This window comes from Taudactylus pleione, unplaced genomic scaffold, assembly GCF_031769625.1.
Source record: "Taudactylus pleione unplaced genomic scaffold, aTauple2 ptg000229l, whole genome shotgun sequence".
NCBI lineage: Eukaryota > Metazoa > Chordata > Amphibia > Anura > Myobatrachidae > Taudactylus > Taudactylus pleione.
In genome coordinates, this window is record NW_028284631.1 from 1,475,380 (window position 1) to 1,493,364 (window position 17,985).

Consider the following 17,985-nt stretch of genomic DNA (forward strand, 5'->3'; position numbering starts at 1 on the left):
CACTGACTGTACTGTGATAGCATGAGATTACATTGACTGCATTAAACGCACTGACTGCACTATAATGGCACTGAGAGCACTGACTGTACTGTGATGGCACTTACATCACTGATGGCACTGACTGCACTGTAATGTACTGACTGCACTGTGATAGCACTGAGAGCACTGACTGTACTGTGATGGCACTGACCGCACAGTGATGACACAGAGCACTGATGGTACTGTGATGGCACTGGCTGCACTGTGATGGCACTGACTACACTGTGATGGCACTGGCTGTACTGTGATGGCACTGGCTGCACTGTGATGGCACTGACTGCACTAATCACACTGACTGCACTGAGAACACTGATGGCACTGACTGTACTGTGATAGCATGACTGCACTAATCGCACTGACTGCACTATGATGGCACTGAGAGCACTGACTGTACTGTGATGGCACTGACTGCACTATGATGGCACTGAGAGCACTGACTGCACTATGATGGCACTGAGAGCACTGGGCCTGATTCAGAGCTGAACGCTCTGACCAGAGCGCTCGCTCTGAATCAGGGCCCTCCTCCATGAAAATGGAGCGGCCTCCTGGCCGCTCGTATAGCTGTGGGTGACCACCCACAGCATATGCGAGCGGCCAAAAAAATGGTCGCGATGGTCTTGACCATCGCGACCATCGGACTTGCAACGGAGACCCTGCGGTAGGGTCTCCCTGCCACAAGCCCTGGAGTGATTTTGGCTCTATCAGAGCCAAAATCACTCCCACTGACATCACTAGTGATGTCAGTGGGGCCGGCTTCAGACGTTCCCATGGGAACGCCTCCGTCTGGCAGGCACGCCCCCGGCACGCCCACCAAAGGGGGCGTGCTGTCAATCAACATCGACAGCACGCCCCCTTTGGTGCGAGACCCGGAGCGATGGAAAGCCCGTCGCTCCCCGGGTCTCGCGCATGCGCACGACGGAGCTCCCTCCGTCGTGCGCGTGCGCAGTGGGGAACATCGACCCGCTTGCGAGCATACTGCCGCTCGCGAGCGGTTCTGAATGACCCCCACTGACTGTACTGTGATGGCACTGACTGCACAGTGCTTAGTGTGCAAACAGATAATGAAAGATATTTATTATTTTTTTAAAAACAACAAAAATTATATACAGCAGTGTTCCCAGAATATTTCGGGCCAGTTTTCTTCGCCAATGGAGCATACAATCTAGGATTTGGTGCTTTTTATACAAAGTACCTTGCATGGCACCTACATTCAGAAAGGATTTTGTATTGCAAGATAAAATATAAAAGTGAAATGTAATGGGTAGAGAGGGCACAATTACGGGTTGCTTTTTGGTTATCGGGTAGCCATACATATTGTTTCCCACGCAATAGGACTGCTTTAGTGGATGCTGGGAGGTGTCATTCTACACTTATAATGGGATGACATTAGTACTATTAAGACACATTTAATGCAGGTAAATGTATTTTATAGTATATTTTAGGTGCAAAATCAAATATTTTAGATTAATGAAGGGGTGGTCATAAAGTCACAGAAGGAAGGCTTCAATATGATGTTTTTACTCTTTCCACAATATGCATTTTCATGTTAACAAATAATACTAAAAAAAGTAGGTGCATCTCTATTTTATAGGGCTTATTTCCAAAACCGGAATGTACCCTAAATGTAACCTAAACATGTATCTGTAGAGAGACTGTACGCCAGGTTCTCTACCCTCTTTTCAACCTCATTGTGAAATAATTCCTTGTATTTCACAATGCATACTACCATCTTCTATTCTGTTAATGAGAATTGTCAGCCCACACCTGTTAGTGTTTTTTCCATGGAACCCAGTGAGTTTGTGAATGTCCTGGAGCTGTCCTGTAGAGCTACCGCATACTGGGATCTGCTCTTCAGCCCATCCAAAAAGTGGAGGAGCAGCTTGGCAATTTCTTCACTGTGCTGTGAGGTCAGGACAAACTGTTCCCCTCGCAGTGTATTTAAGACACAGCACTGTCCAAATGACTTCTCAGCCCTGCAAATCAATACATTTAAGGTTAAACATCAGAACATAGCGTGGTCCATTAACAGCACTTCCGTGGTATAGAATGATCTCTGACCTGTACCGTACAACAAAGAAAAGTCAGTTATTTACACAGATATGTATTACAGCGTACTTATCATCTGCACATAGTACCACATTGCTAGTCTTTAGTTTATCCTAAACTGCCTATATACTCAGCATGAGTTGACTCAAAACAACGATGATGCACGAAAATTATCCTATGAAAATTGGGCACGTGGAAAATATAGTCAGAAGAAAACCAACATTGCCTTGTGCATGTAGTTATCTTCAGGACGTAATGAAGCTGGAAATGATCTGGTCAATTTGATGGCAAGTCAAATGGGCTGATCTCATCTTACACAGCCACTCATATGTGTGTCCAAGCTGAGTCACGAATCTGGGCCAAGCAACAGAATCAACTCATGTGCGGAAACTATACTATACAGTGCAATTCAGTCACATACATGTAAAATTTGAATTACCAGATTTTACATTACTTGCTTCAGTGCTGGAGGTTGGCTGATGACATCACATATGTATCAGCTGACCTGATTGTCCATTGCACCTGTCAAACATAATCTAGTTGCCTGTACAGTATGTGAGATTCACAAAACATCACTGATTGCCAGTTTACGGTAAATTATTTGCATGTACTGTAGTCATTAGGTGTTCATACGGTATGCGTTCGGCATCCCAGTGGTCGGAGTGCCGACGCTTACCATTACCGGTGTGAAATCCTGATTAAATCCTTCTACAGCTGTTGATGCCACGTGGACGCATCTGGCGTATGGTGATACGTAAATGAGGATGCACACTGTCCGCAACATGTGATGCATACGCAATACCTTCCTATATTGTAACACCAACAGTATGCATAATAGTTGCTATCTTAATATCAAAATACAATGTGAATTACAGTGCAATATATATATCACAGTATAATAACCTTATGTGAAAGCAAGTGAACACACACACCAGTTTCTGTGGTCCAACGCACAAAAGTAAATATTGTATTGAAAGTATATATAACATTATTATCACAATTTATACAGTGGTACAAAACAGTTCAGGAAAAAGGTCAGAGTTACAAACCAGTATACATATGTTTGCAAGCGCTCCCTGGATCCAGAGTACAGTCATCACCAGATGACTGGTAGAATACAACTACTGCTCTCTGGATCAGGGGAGCCTAATTTATACAGTTAAATTATGGGTGTGTATAATAGCAGGTTGTGTCTTCTTCCATTGGTCTAGGGGCGGGATGTTTCCAGTTCACTGGGGGTCATTGGTCGGTTCAAACAGTGGGCGATGCCTAGGCTCAGGATGCTGTTACAGATGTTCACCTCTGGGTTCCCTCCGAAAAGCTAGTTCAAATCAACCATTGTTATATGCTATATTAAACATAAATCCGGCATTGCTAATATCTGCTTGCCGCAATGTGCGACAATCTATTCGCAACCACCGGATTACTGCTACCACAATTCTGTACATTATGACCCCAAACACGATGTTCATATGTGGTCCCGTCCCTGGACTATATGTATAGCTGTTTTTATTCTTTTTAATATATTTGTACTGTACTTTGGTGTAAACTGTTGGCTGTATGTGTGACTACTATGTGTAAATTATTGGGTATGAAGCAGGTTTGTATTGTGTGAGCCACGAAAGCCGGTATATATATATAATACATTGGACATGTCACTATTAATTCTAATATAAATGTCTAATCCATTCTATATATACATACTGAATTACAACATCATTAATTGTTATTTTGGATAGATTATATATATATACAGTCTAACTCAAAGTGAGAAATAAATCAAATAGGTTTGAATATACTGTATAAGTTAAATGTTTAGTAGCAGGTATTTAGATATATGCTTTAATTGTAAGGTTTAGTAATTGTATAAGAAACAGGTTTTTACTGCTTAGACCAGCAGACACTGGTATGCATAGGTGTATGCATACAGTTCTAATCAGGATCAAAGTATAGTACCTTTGGTAATTATAAACTGACATGTCTATTGTCCATTATGGGCCAAAAGAGGAGCCATGATAACATCAGATAAGAGGTCATATATTTTGGTGGACCCCAGGCATGACAAGCTTATTTACACATCAAACACAACCAACCAAAGGAGGATTATCATTGAATAGAAATTCCACATTTTATGACACCATGGTTGTTTGAGCAGAAATATCCAACCTGGGCCAGCAAATATGATTTACAACTCCTTGGAGTTTAACTGGCTAACCTATAATTATCTATTACAATTGACACCTATGAGAATATGCCAGTTAATGTTAAAGTCTGGGATATAATTGTATTTTAATATTTTTGACTTTGACACCAGCATCAGAATACCGATGCCAGTCAGTATCCCGGTGCTAGTATCCTGACCGCCGGGATGCCAAAGGTACATAACGGGGTTGGGGGGAGGGTTAGGTTTAGGTGGAGGATTAGGCACTAAGGGGGGAGGGTTAGGTTTTGGGTGCGGGGAGGTTAGGTTCAGGCACTAGGGGGGGAGGATAGGGTTAGGCACCAAATTGGGAGGAATAGGGTAGGGAGTGGGTCAGCCAACTGACCAACAAGTGTCCATATGTTAACCCTGTCGGGATCCCGGCGTCGGGATTCTGACCGCCAGGATCCCGACCGTCGGTATTTCATACCGATTCTGTTCATACATTTCTGTAATTTAGCTGTATGGTGCCACATACTGTACTCTGGACAGGGGTATGTACAACAGATGCACATCAAACATATTTAACTGGTTCTTTTAAATTCTACAGAATGGAAATAATTTAACATATCCAATATACAAAGTCCCTGCTAGACGCACCTTTTTGTACGGATGCCGATTAACTCCGGAAATGAAAGATCCAGGAGTTTTTTTTCAGTCTCATCAAGAAAACTAACTCCCCTCCAGTTTATTGCAATAATGAAGTGGTTCCTACTGATGCTGGGTCCTGCAAGACAAACATTGGGACATGGTATATGGAAAATGCCATCACCAGGCACTTTATTGTTTACTCAGAAAACATCTATTAAATCATCTCCCAATACATTTCCCACCATTCACCTGTATCCCAGATCTAACAAACAATAGCAGCAATGCATTTTCTTACCTGAAAATTTGGAGGCCTCAAAAAACTTTGAAAACAACAGAGGCCACTGCTGGCGGGAATAATCTACTACTGTCTCCATGACTTGTAGCACAGGAGTCTTCTCTATCACACACTGGGCCTACAAGAGAGACAAGCGAGAATTGTTATCTCATATGGACATTCCGGATAAGTGGCAATACATGGGAGGTGTGCAAAAAGGAGAGTTATGGTAAAACCTAACTTTAACTCTCTTTCTTCGAAGTCCATAGGGTCCACAGGGAGACAATGGGTACTTGGAGGACCGGACACCAACAGCAAAGCTTTTTCTATCCCAGGATGCTCCGGTCCTTCCCCCTATACCCCGCCCACAGCCTGAAGGCAACTCAGTTTTGTCAACAAGCCCAAGGCAGGAGCAGGATAGGAGAGAAGGAAGACTGGTACAATGAAGAATCACACTCTCACACAGAGAAGGAAACAAGTGACCTATAGAAGAAACCCAAAGAAGCCAGGTGCATCAGGGCGGGTGTCCTATGGACTTCAAAGAAAGAGAGTTAACAAAGGTAAGTTTTACCATAACTCTCCTTTTCTCCTTCAGGGTCCATAGGGCTTAACAGGGAGACAATATCCGAAAGCAGTTGTTCAAGGGCGGAGACGCTCCTGAGCTGAGAGGAGAATTAGCGTCCAACTGAAGCATCTTGAGAGGTAAATGTATCAAAAGCATAGAACCCAAGAAAGTTATGGTCAGAAGATCACATGGCCGCCTTGCATAGTTGTACGGCAGACGCACCACGGTGGGCTGCCCACGAGGGACCCACAAAGTGAGTAGAATGAGCAGATACTGTAGGTGGCACAGGAAGGCCAGCCTGCATGTTAGCATGTGAGATAGTCATGTGAAGCCATCTGGCCAGAGTCTGTTTGTTAGCTGGACATCCCTTCTTGTGGAATCCATATAGGACAGTATGGTCTACGTAGATCTTCAGAACACTGACCTCAACCAAGGAGGTCTCACCTGCAGAGAGGTCTGGTGATTGAAAGGCCGGAACTACAATTTCCTCATTAAGGTGGAAATGAGAGACCACCTTGGGAAGGAAGCCAGGGTGCGTTCGAAGAGGAGGGACAAAGGGAGGTTGTATACGGAGAACACCTTGCAGGAAGGTGTGTACATTTGGCAGTGGAGCAATTATGCGCTGGAACCAGATGGACAGAGCAGAGACGTGCACATTCAAAGAGGCCAGGCGGAGTCCGAGATCCAATCCAGCTTGAAGAAAGGCAAAGATTCCAGAAACCCTAAAAACCTGAGGGTCATAGTTTCTGGTAGCATACCACTGGAAATATGTATGCCACACCTGGCTTATGCACTCTGAGCATGGTCTGGACCACAGAGCTAGAAAACCCTTTAGACCCTAGAAAGGATGTCTCAAGAGCCACGCTGTCAAAGACTGACGGGCTAGGTCCAGATGTAGACAGGGACCCTGAGACAACAGGTCCGGTCGTTGAGGAAGTTGGAGAGGAGTGTTTATGGAGAGACTTTGAAGATCGGAGTACCAATGATGTCTGGGCCAAGCCGGAGCTACCAACAGGAACGTGCCCTCTTCTTGCTTAAACTTCCAAAGAACCCGAGGAAGAAGGGAGACTGGAGGGAAGAGGTACGCCAAATGGAAGGTCCACTTCACTGACATTGCGGCCACAAAGGCTGCTTCGGGGTCCCTTGACACTAGAAGCTTGTGGTTCTGTCGTGAGTCCATGAGGTCCACGTCCGGTAGACCCCATTTGTCCACCAGGAGCTGAAAGACTTCTTGGTGTAGAGACTACTGTCCTGTGTGCACGTTGTAATGGCTGAGGAAATCCGCTTCCCAATTGAGAATCCCCGGGATGGACATTGCGGAAATGGCTGGGAGATGGCGTCGGCCCGTGTGAGAATGCGTAACACTTCTGGCATTGCTGACCGACTTCGAGTGCCTTCCTGGTGATTGAGGTAGGCCACTGCCGTGACGTTGTCGGACTGTACTTGTACTGGCCTGACCTGAAGAATATCTTGAGCCAGAGTTAGGGCTCTGTAGATGGCTCGGAGTTCAAGGATGTTGATTGGTAAGATCACTTTGGCTGGTGTGCAGCGTCCTTGGAAGGAGTGCTGGCCGGTCACTGCGCCCCACCCGCGGACACTTCATGGCGTTCATGGTGAGGAGTACCCATTCCGGGATAAGAAAGGGGGCGACCCTTATTTTAGTGGGACGTCTGTAGCCAGCAAGAGAGGGACAAGTGAAACTCTGGAGAGAGGGCCATCATCTGTGATCTGATCAGATTGGGCAGCCCATTCCACCTGGAGAGGATCAGGTGTTGTAGTGGCTTGGAGAGGAACTGAGCGAACTCCACCATTTCGAAGGTGGACACCATGGATCCCAAGGTCTGCATTGCACAGTGAATTGACACTCGGCGACTGTGGAGTAATCTGTGCACTCGGTGCTGTAGTGCGGAGATTTTGTCTGCTGTCAGGGTATGAAAAACCAGCTGTCGGGATGCCGCTGGTCAGAATACCGACATCGGTATCCCGACAGTCAGAATCCCGACACCCATGGGGAAGAGAGGTAAGTATGTTTCTAACTCCTACCCTAACCCTCCCTCCCCGGTGCCTAACCCTAACCTCCCCCCCTAGTGCCTAAACCTAACCTCCCCTTCCTCGCACCCTAATCCTAACACTCCCTACCCGGTGCCTAACCCTAACCCTCCCCCTAATGCCTAACCCCGCTACCTAACCCTAACACCCCAATACTTACCTACGGGATGCCTGTGGTCTGGATTCTGGTGCCAGGATCCCGACCTGTCGGGATTTCGGCGCTGGTATTCAGACCGTTGGCTGTAACTGTTCCCAAGAAGCATCAGAGGGAAATGTGTCTTCTAGGGCCTCAGCCCAGCACTCAATTTCCACCCAGGCGTAGCCATGGCAGGAAGATAAAATCTCCTGTAAGAGAGTATATAGACTTCAGGCAAGCTTCAATCCTTCTATCCGTGGTCTCCTTCAAGAGGTTGCTGTATGGATTGGTAAGGTACGGTAGAGTTCTTAACCAGTCGTGTCACGTGGCGTATTCCATGCTTCACTCATTAGATCAGAATCCTGATCAGAGTGAGGAAACTCCGGCAAAACTACCATCTGTCATTTAAAGAGTGGCTCTTTTGTGATTCTTTAGGAGTGGGTTCTGTATCTTCTGTTTGAAGAATTGATTTTACAGCTCTCACTAGTGTTGGTATATTCAATTTAGATGGAGGCACCTCCTCCCCCGATGTGGAGTCAGAGTGAGAGAGGTCTGCCTCCCCACATAACTCAGAATCTGATAGCTGGGTGGACTGGGAAAATAGCTTTACTGGGTAAGGGCCTTTCCTTTTGCAAAATGTGTTGAAAAGAGCTAGCCGCCAAACTCTGCACTGAGGTAGAAAGTATGTCTACCCAAGGAGGGGACAAAGGAAGTACATGCATTGCAGGGAGTACCTGATGTGGCAATCCCATAGGGGAAGCAACCACAGGGACTGCTAGGCGGTCCGCAATCTTTGCCAACACCTGTGAAAAGGAAGTCCAGGGGGTTTCCTGAGGGGGGCTGCAGGGGCCTACGGGCCAGGTGCAGTATAACAGGATGCACATAGACAATCTTGAAATTAATCCTCTGGGGATAAACCTACCAAACAGGACTTAAAGCAAACCAGGGTAGCCTGCTTGTTACTCTTGCCTTTGCTAGACATAGCTGCAAGGATAATATAGCACACAATATGGCACAGTGCAGTAAGCAACACAGATATATGCACGATATGGCATAGTGCAGCGCGCAACACAGGTATACAGTATATGACAGCCTTCACAAATACAAAATAGATGTGAAGTATAATGAACCCCCTATATACCAGTATTCCAGGGTTATTGTGAAAGAAAAAGGGAAAGGTATTAGCTGACAGTAGAAAGCCAGACAACAGAGCTAGCATAACTCATATACAATGCAGAAAATACATCTCACTGCTATGGGCATAAATGTAACTGCAATGGGCACTAAAATCAACTACACAGACAGCAGTAGTTGGTAGGAAATAGCGTTATATATAATCTGACACATAGGTGAGGTATATATGGAGACTCAACCCAGCGTTCCTGGAGACCTGTGGCTGACTTTCAGTAGAAAATGGCCACCGTAGGTCTCTGAAGGGCACGGGGGGAGCACAGCTTAGAGGTGGCAAGTACGCAGAGGAATGGCGTTCTGAGCTGGGGGAGGAGCTGCAGGGAGAGAGCTCACCTCCCATGTGCTGACATTAACCACCTGTTCCCTGGCCTCTATGCGCCAGTAACATATGCCCTGGTGGTCTAGTGGAGTCCTGGACGGGCCGGTGTCCACATCAGCACCTCCTGTCTGTCTACAGAGACCGTAGTTGAGATTTCCAATACGCAGGCTGTCCCCTTGCATCCCGATTGTAGTGTGGGGACCGAGGAGCCACGCTAACCAGGTCCCCCCAGTGCCCTGCAGAGAGTACCTCGCCTGTGACTGGAGTCGCGGCACCGCTGAAGAGTGATGGAGCAGCAGCGCAGACTTCCATAGGACTGCCTAGTGCTGCTTGCTCTGTTACAGCTAAGTAAAATAAAAGCCAATGTTCTAACGGTGATCCAGCTCCTGCCGGACACCAACGAAACTGAGTTGTCTTCAGGCTGTGGGCAGGGTATAGGGGGAAGGACCAGAGCATCCTGGGATAGAATAAGCTTTGCTGTTGATGTCCGGTCTCAAGTACCCATTGTCTCCCTGTGGAGCCCTATGGACTCTGAAGAAGAAACATAGATGCAAAAAATATATCTGGACATGTATTTTAAGATATGTGCAACATTAGTAATATAGCACACAGATGATGTGACACTCATCATTGCCATCACTAGTTAGAAGATGCCACAAAGTGTTCACAGCGCCATACAAGGTAAACATAGATGTTTAATGATTAGGATGAGGGAGCTAATGATATAAGTGGATATTTATGTTGAATGGGATTGTTACAATGATGATGAACATGTTAATGGTGTTTGGGGAGGGGTTATTAGTGGTGAGGGGATGATTTGTGTGGCGGTCAAAAAAATGCTCTTCGTATGTATAGTCTCAAAACAACTTTTGGTATTATGTGGCAGTCTTAAAATTGCTCAATGTAGTATATGGTGGTCTCAATAAAATGCTCTTTCTATTGTGTGGTGGTCACAAAAATGTGCTTTGTATTCTGTCACAAAGAGTCTCTCTGTATTGTATGGCGGTCACTGCTATGCTAGGTGTATTGTGTGGTGGTCACTGCAATGCTCTGTACTGTATGGCACTCACTGTAGGCTGTGTTTACTGTGTGGAGATCACTGACTTCTGGCTGTAATGTTTATACTGTGCCTGCTGTGCGTGTGTTTGTGTGGGGATTAAAGTTAATGTAATGTCAGTGGAAATTATTGATATTGATGTGGGTAAGACGCACTGTGATGATGGTGCAGAAGGTGTGTATTGAGGTGTGAGCGTATGTTTGCAGTGTGTGGGGTGAAGGTTGGGTTATGGTTTGTGACTATTGTGTGTGTTGTGTATGGTATCCTGTATAATGTGTTGATCGTGCTAGGACCTGGGGATACCCAGGGGCGCCGAGAGGAGGGGCGGGTGCATTACCACGATAAAGCAGGAAGTGTATTACCACGATAGAGCAGGAAGTATATTGCCATGATAGAGCAGGAAGTATATTGCCACGATAGAACAGGAAGTGTATTACCACGATAGAGCAGGAAGTATATTGCCATGATAGAGCAGGAAGTGTATTACCACTATAGAGCAGGAAGTGTATTACCTTAGCTTGATTTTCCTTCAGTAAACTTGTATAGTAAGTACTGGGCTTAGCTGCCATTAGTTTTGCTGGAATGCAGTCTTTTATGACACTGTGTATATGTTCATCTTTTAAAATGTCACCATATTTAATATAATGGTGTTTGGACATTAGCTCCACTAGATCCTCTTCCTGCAAGAGAAAGCACATTTTAAATATGTAAATAGTAGTATGGCATTATAACTTGTCTCCATAGTTTTGCAGTTAATTCAATTAATTGTACTTGTAGCCTTTCACTGTGATTAAAGGTAATACATGCAGTAAGGATCACTCTTGTAGAGGGATGGTCAACAAAATAAGCTAGGATAAAGAGTTCAGAGGGTTTGCTTAATGCTAATAAATGGTAGTAAGGTGGTGGTGGTGTGGGGGAGGATAAGGAACATAGAGGGATCAAAAAAACATGATGTCCCCCCCCTGCTAATACAATGGATCGGAGTCAATCCTGAGCAAACAGCTGGAGCCAGCTCTCACCTTGGTTAACACGAAGAGGGACAGAGGTTTAGAATATTTTTTGTCATATTAATGAATGTTCCACCCACCCATTGCAATTTATCAATATTCCAGGAGATGTGTTTGTGCTATCCTGTGTTTGGGGTGCACACGGTAAAGCACAGCAACTAGCTGGGGTTTATTGTTCGGCAGGGGCCCACTGACCCTCACACAGTGGCTGAAACATGTAAAAACACCCATGTGGGAGATCCTGTCCAAATTCAGAGAAGACTGGGGCTGTTTTGCCGCCATTTTAATTTAACTTAATTTTAATTTCTGGCTATATGGTAATAATGTGAGAAGAAGGGGATCATCCATGTGGCTGTGTAAAGCAACCTCCAATCTGCGTATCATGACAAGTGAATATAACTTTCCCTCTAGTACACATGTGAATGGAAAAAATATAGTAAATACCTGGGACCCTCACTACACTGGTACCTAAAGTAATTACCTTAATTACCAAAGGCCCTTAAATACCTTTGCCCCTGTTGATGTTTGTTTCTAGTAACTTGTGTTATTCTACTGTTAACACATTATTAGGACAAATCAATTAAGTAATTTAGTTCATATATTAAATAACTAGACATGAGCGGTTCGATTTTTGAGAAAACCAAACCAAAAACAGGTCCAGGTTACATGATCTTTGCTGTTTTTATAAATGTTTAAAGTAATTCAAACCATAACTGAATGCGAACCAAAATACTTGAGGGTGGTTTTGTCAAAAGCAAGACACATCTCAATAAAAAACGAATGTTATAAAATAAAAAACATGTAATAAATGAAAAACAATTTGTAGATAACTATTAAAGCTAACTTGCCTTCCCACAGCGATACTCGCCAAAGCACAGACCACGTATAACCTGGTTGTAGATGAGGTCAGTGCTCACAGGGTCTTCTGAAGAGTTATGCCAAGGAGTGAAGATCTCCTTACGGAAGAACAGACGCCAGGGTGCATGTTTCTCTTGGTCGCCCTTTTCCTTGGCTAATTGCTCGCACTGTGAGATACCATCCATTAGGTGGTCCGATCCACTCCCCAGTGACCACACCTGCCGCAGAGAAAGAGCCACATGTGACAACTGACTGCACTGTTACAGCATGGTAGGGTGTCAGAGTTATGTAATACAGAACCCACAATATGCGGCAAGTACAGTACTAACTGGCTGAAGATTTCGTAGGACTTTGTAGTATGTGACTACTGAATTTATGTGCTACACAAGTGAGGACTGGTTACTGCACATAACACACCTTATCATATATTGAGATGTAAACAGAAAAACCAAAGATGTCCTTCAGCTTCAGCCTCTGGGCGATGCTCCTGCAAATCTCCTTAGCAGAAGTGGCAGAATCTGCTTGGATGATTACAGTTTCACCATTCATGATCTTGACAGGCACATCTAGAGATGCCACGCCTTTCATGGCCTGGAAAGGACAGCAGGGAAATTGAAAGGAACATAAGAAGACAAAACATAACCATCAAACCTCTGAAAGGTGAAATAAACTAGAAATCTTGGAGGTTTTTCAACTGATTTATAATTGGGTTTCCATGTCCTGCTGCAATTTTTATTAAACACATTATTTTGTTTCCGTCTGTACTTTTCTGCCATGTATTTATGTAAACAGACAGTGTTTTTGTTACCATTGAGCTGGGATATTACACAGCTCCGCTGATCTCGCTGCCCTGGGTATAAGTTATTTTGAGCCGGGACGTGCAGTCAGGGTAGGCCGAGCCTCCCATGTCATACTCTCTGTCAGATGGCAGACTTTTGACTATAAAAATTATTTGAATAATACAAAGAACTTATAAATAAACTTATAAATATCTTCTTTGTATTTATTCTGATCGTTTTTATAGGCAAAATTCACCAAAATTGCAGCACTCCCTGGAAATACAGGGAGAGATGAGGCAGTAAGAGCTCAGCCTCAACTTTGATAGCTCAGACACTGCCTGGAGTTGAGGGCTGGGTTATGAAGCAGCCAATAAAACACAGAGAAAAGAACCAATGTGAGGGGGCGTGCCTTGAGCTCTGACGATCAGGTGACCAGTCCAGGAAGTACTCAGGCATTGGAGCTCAGCAGCAGCACTGAGGAGGGAAGGAAATTGGAATATGCAGGCAGATGAAATACACAAAGGAGAAAAAGGTGAGGAAGATCTGCTGTGGACAACAGGACACTGTCTGGGGGCTTGTAAATCACTGTGTAACAGGATAGGGAGTTTCCCTGCAGACACCAGTAGCTGGCACCTTGTCACTATGCAGGGACTGGCACCTTCTGTATAAAGTTGGTTACACATCGTACACTCGAATACTAGCCAATGCCTCCCCAGCCATTGACCTCACTGCACGTCCCTGATTTTGAGAGCAATGCTTTGCCCTATTTCTTTACAACTCCTGGCTTCAGGAAATAGTGGATTAGCGGAAGAAGGGGATGGGTTGCTCAATGCTAAACAGCCCTTTTCAAACAACGATGGTTTATACCAACGTAGCGCTATGGAAAGTTTAAATATGGGAATTACAAAAATTTATTTCTGTTTTATCCATACTTGCCGACATGCTGGCTGTCCCATCCGGGGGCTGCAGCCAGGTCGGCATAGCGGGGGAGGGAGGGGCGCAGCCGGGTATATTACATGCCATTATCATTTTGGCCCCTCTCCCGCTACACAATGCCGAGATTGCTGGAATTGTGAAGCAGGGTCATGATGACGCAATTAAGCACAAATCGTGTCATCGCCCCCCATCCCTGCTGTGGGGGTTTGTGTGGGAGTTGCTCTACACTCTATCCTTGTTCAGTAATAAATTAATTGATATAAAATATTTCCATTTTCCTGTGGTCCACTATACCTGCAGCTCCAGCCAGCTTGGTGGCTCTGATCGTGCTCCGTTAGCAGTGGTTCGGATCAGCTGTTTCATACACACAGCACTGTGTGCTATCTGTTGTCCACGGATATAATTCTGCAGGTACTGTGAGAATAAAACAATATATAACTATCAGATGTGAAAACATGAAGTATTTCTAGATTAATATACTATATGGTATGAAATTAAATACTGACAACTGTATATTGTATGGATGGTTTCAAGAAGCTAATAAATAGAAGAGGCACATTTCAGCTTACAATGCTCAGTATTGAACAAGTTTTCCATTATGTCCACAGGGTAAAATGTATTATTTATGTGATCGCAGTCAATACACAGTATTGTACTGTATGCAGAGCTCAACCTCTTCCATTCATTTTATTTTGCATACCAAGTTTTGTTAGGGTGTGACCAAGGAAATCGAGGACACTGGCAGCTGGCAGGATGGGTACAAACAGAATGAATGCACTTGTATGTACAGTGTGTATCAAACTGACACAGGCACAACTGTTACTGTATAGATGGTTTCTAGCAACTTCCACTCAACAGAACTTATTTAAATATTAATAAATACCCCAAGGTCTAATGGTGCATACACACAGTCAGATTTGTCAGATCATCGATTTAGTTGAACGATAACGATTACATCAAAGATTTGAATGATTTTGTGAATGATGAACGATTTCTGACAGTATTAATATGAATGAAATCGTCCAAATCTTACTGCAAACACAGTCGATGTCAGATATCGTTATATGACATGTGGGAACACGCATCGTTGGTTGATGCATGCTCAACATATCAAAGATATGAACGATTGTTTTATTTTAGTACTTCAATTACACAGTGCAGTAACTTTACCTTGACAAACTTTTCCGTAGGTGGAAAGCAGCCTAAACACAGTGACAGCAGGATCCAGCCACGTGCGTAGCTAGTCCTGTTCTTGTTTCCAGATAGTTGCTTGCAGATCTGACAGTAGATCTCATCTCTAAATAACAGTGAAGTATAACAGTGAAGTATAACTTAAAAAACTTAAAATTATTTATTCCAACTGTCCTGTGATACTGCCCTCTGGTGTCCATTATGCTATCTCACAGACTGTCCCTCTGTAGCATGTTTCAGCTACCCTTAGAAATTAAAGTAAGCTAAAGCGGTGCATCCAATTACTGCTTCAGTGAAAAGGTTCTCCTTCCTACAATAAGCAGGAGGTGATCATTTACAGTTGAGAATGTAAATTTCTTACCGGATTTCAGGACGCAGTATTCCATTGCCTGCAATGAAATGTAATTTCTCCAGCATGGACATGGGTTTATCAATTAGAGAGCTTTCCTCTTGCGGTATATCTGTTCCACTGCTCAGCTGACTCGAAACCTAAAACAACATTAAATATATTGTACTTTTTTTTGCAATCAGATGTTTATTTAGCACCAGCACATATAACATACATCTATATGTGCCTGTTTAGACATTGACTTTGTTACGCCTGCCACAGATCCTGCCAGTATACTGGATTACTCTGTTTCCTGTCACAGCAGGAAACAAAGGGCCTGATTCAGACCCACTCGCGAGCGGCTGTCCGCTCGCAAGTGGGTCGATGTTATGCACTGAGCATGCGCACGACGGAGGGAGCTCCGTCGTGCGCATGCGCCAGACGCGACGAGCGAAGGAAAGTCCTTCGCTCGTTGTGTCCGATCAAAGGGGGCGTGCTGTCAATGTTGATTGACCGCACGCCCCCTTTGGTGGGCGTGCCGGGGGCGTGCCTCCCTGACAGGGGCGTTCCCATGGGAACGCCTCCCGTCAGAAGCCGGCCCACTGACATCACTAGTGATGTCAGTGGGAGTGATTTTGGCTCTGATAGAGCCAAAATCACTCCGGAGCTTGCGGTTGAAAACCTCAACCGCAGGCTCCGGCTCGCAATTTCGATGGTCGCGATGGTCTCGACCATCGCGGCCATCACAAAGCACGCTCGTATAGCCTGTGGGTGGTGACCCACAGCTATACGAGCGTCCAGGAGGACGCTCCATGAAAATGGAGCCCGGCCCTCATTCAGAGCGTGCGCTCTGCTCAGAGCGTACGGCTCTGAATGAGGGCCAAAGTATCTGTTTGGATTCTGAACTTATCTATTTACAACCTGCCCCTATTCTGTGCCAGGAACTTACTATATTCACCTGCTGCCTGATTCAGACCCAATTTAAGTTTGCTAGTGTGCTTGCCTGCAATGACCTGTACCCTGAGGTTTATTGTTATTCTGCAGCCTGCAATGACCTGTACCCTGAGTTTTATTGTTATTCTGCAGCCTGCAATGACCTGTACCCTGAGGTTTATTGTTATTCTGCAGCCTGCAATGACCTGTACCCTGAGTTTTATTGTTATTCTGCAGCCTGCAATGACCTGTACCCTGAGGTTTATTGTTATTCTGCAGCCTGCAATGTACTGTACCCTGAGATTTATTGTTATTCTGCAGCCTGCAATGAACTGTACCCTGAGATTTATTGTTATTCTGCAGCCTGCAATGACCTGTACCCTGAGGTTTATTGTTATTCTGCAGCCTGCAATGACCTGTACCCTGAGTTTTATTGTTATTCTGCAGCCTGCAATGACCTGTACCCTGAGGTTTATTGTTATTCTGCAGCCTGCAATGACCTGTACCCTGAGGTTTATTGTTATTCTGCAGCCTGCAATGATCTGTACCCTGAGTTTTATTGTTATTCTGCAGCCTGCAATGACCTGACCTGTACCCTGAGGTTTATTGTTATTCTGCAGCCTGCAATGACCTGACCTGTATCCTGAGGTTTATTGTTATTCTGCAGCCTGCAATGACCTGTATCCTGAGGTTTATTGTTATTCTGCAGCCTGCAATAAACTGTACCCTGAGTTTTATTGTTATTCTGCAGCCTGCAATGAACTGTACCCTGAGATTTATTGTTATTCTGCAGCCTGCAATGACCTGTACCCTGAGTTTTATTGTTATTCTGCAGCCTGCAATGACCTGTACCCTGAGTTTTATTGTTATTCTGCAGCCTGCAATGACCTGTACCCTGAGGTTTATTGTTATTCTGCAGCCTGCAATGACCTGTACCCTGAGTTTTATTGTTATTCTGCAGCCTGCAATGACCTGTACCCTGAGGTTTATTGTTATTCTGCAGCCTGCAATGACCTGTACCCTGAGATTTATTGTTATTCTGCAGCCTGCAATGACCTGACCTGTACCCTGAGGTTTATTGTTATTCTGCAGCCTGCAATGACCTGTACCCTGAGGTTTATTGTTATTCTGCAGCCTGCAATGATCTGTACCCTGAGTTTTATTGTTATTCTGCAGCCTGCAATGACCTGACCTGTACCCTGAGGTTTATTGTTATTCTGCAGCCTGCAATGACCTGACCTGTATCCTGAGGTTTATTGTTATTCTGCAGCCTGCAATGACCTGTATCCTGAGGTTTATTGTTATTCTGCAGCCTGCAATAAACTGTACCCTGAGTTTTATTGTTATTCTGCAGCCTGCAATGAACTGTACCCTGAGATTTATTGTTATTCTGCAGCCTGCAATGACCTGTACCCTGAGTTTTATTGTTATTCTGCAGCCTGCAATGACCTGTACCCTGAGTTTTATTGTTATTCTGCAGCCTGCA

General features: G+C 44.7%; 1 protein-coding gene across 1 annotated transcript in view; it reads right to left on the minus strand.

Moving 5' to 3' along the window:
* MYO7B (myosin VIIB) overlaps positions 1–17,985 on the minus strand; it is a 197,759-nt gene that overhangs the window by 25,734 nt on the left and 154,040 nt on the right. Inside the window, exons 25-33 of the mRNA XM_088479264.1 lie at positions 15,600–15,727; positions 15,218–15,344; positions 14,342–14,461; positions 12,750–12,923; positions 12,323–12,550; positions 10,980–11,147; positions 5,172–5,289; positions 4,886–5,012; positions 1,804–2,012 (exon numbers count right to left, since the gene is read on the minus strand). Coding sequence (XP_088335390.1) covers positions 1,804–2,012; positions 4,886–5,012; positions 5,172–5,289; positions 10,980–11,147; positions 12,323–12,550; positions 12,750–12,923; positions 14,342–14,461; positions 15,218–15,344; positions 15,600–15,727 — 1,399 coding nt within the window. The remainder of the gene's footprint in view (positions 1–1,803; positions 2,013–4,885; positions 5,013–5,171; positions 5,290–10,979; positions 11,148–12,322; positions 12,551–12,749; positions 12,924–14,341; positions 14,462–15,217; positions 15,345–15,599; positions 15,728–17,985) is intronic.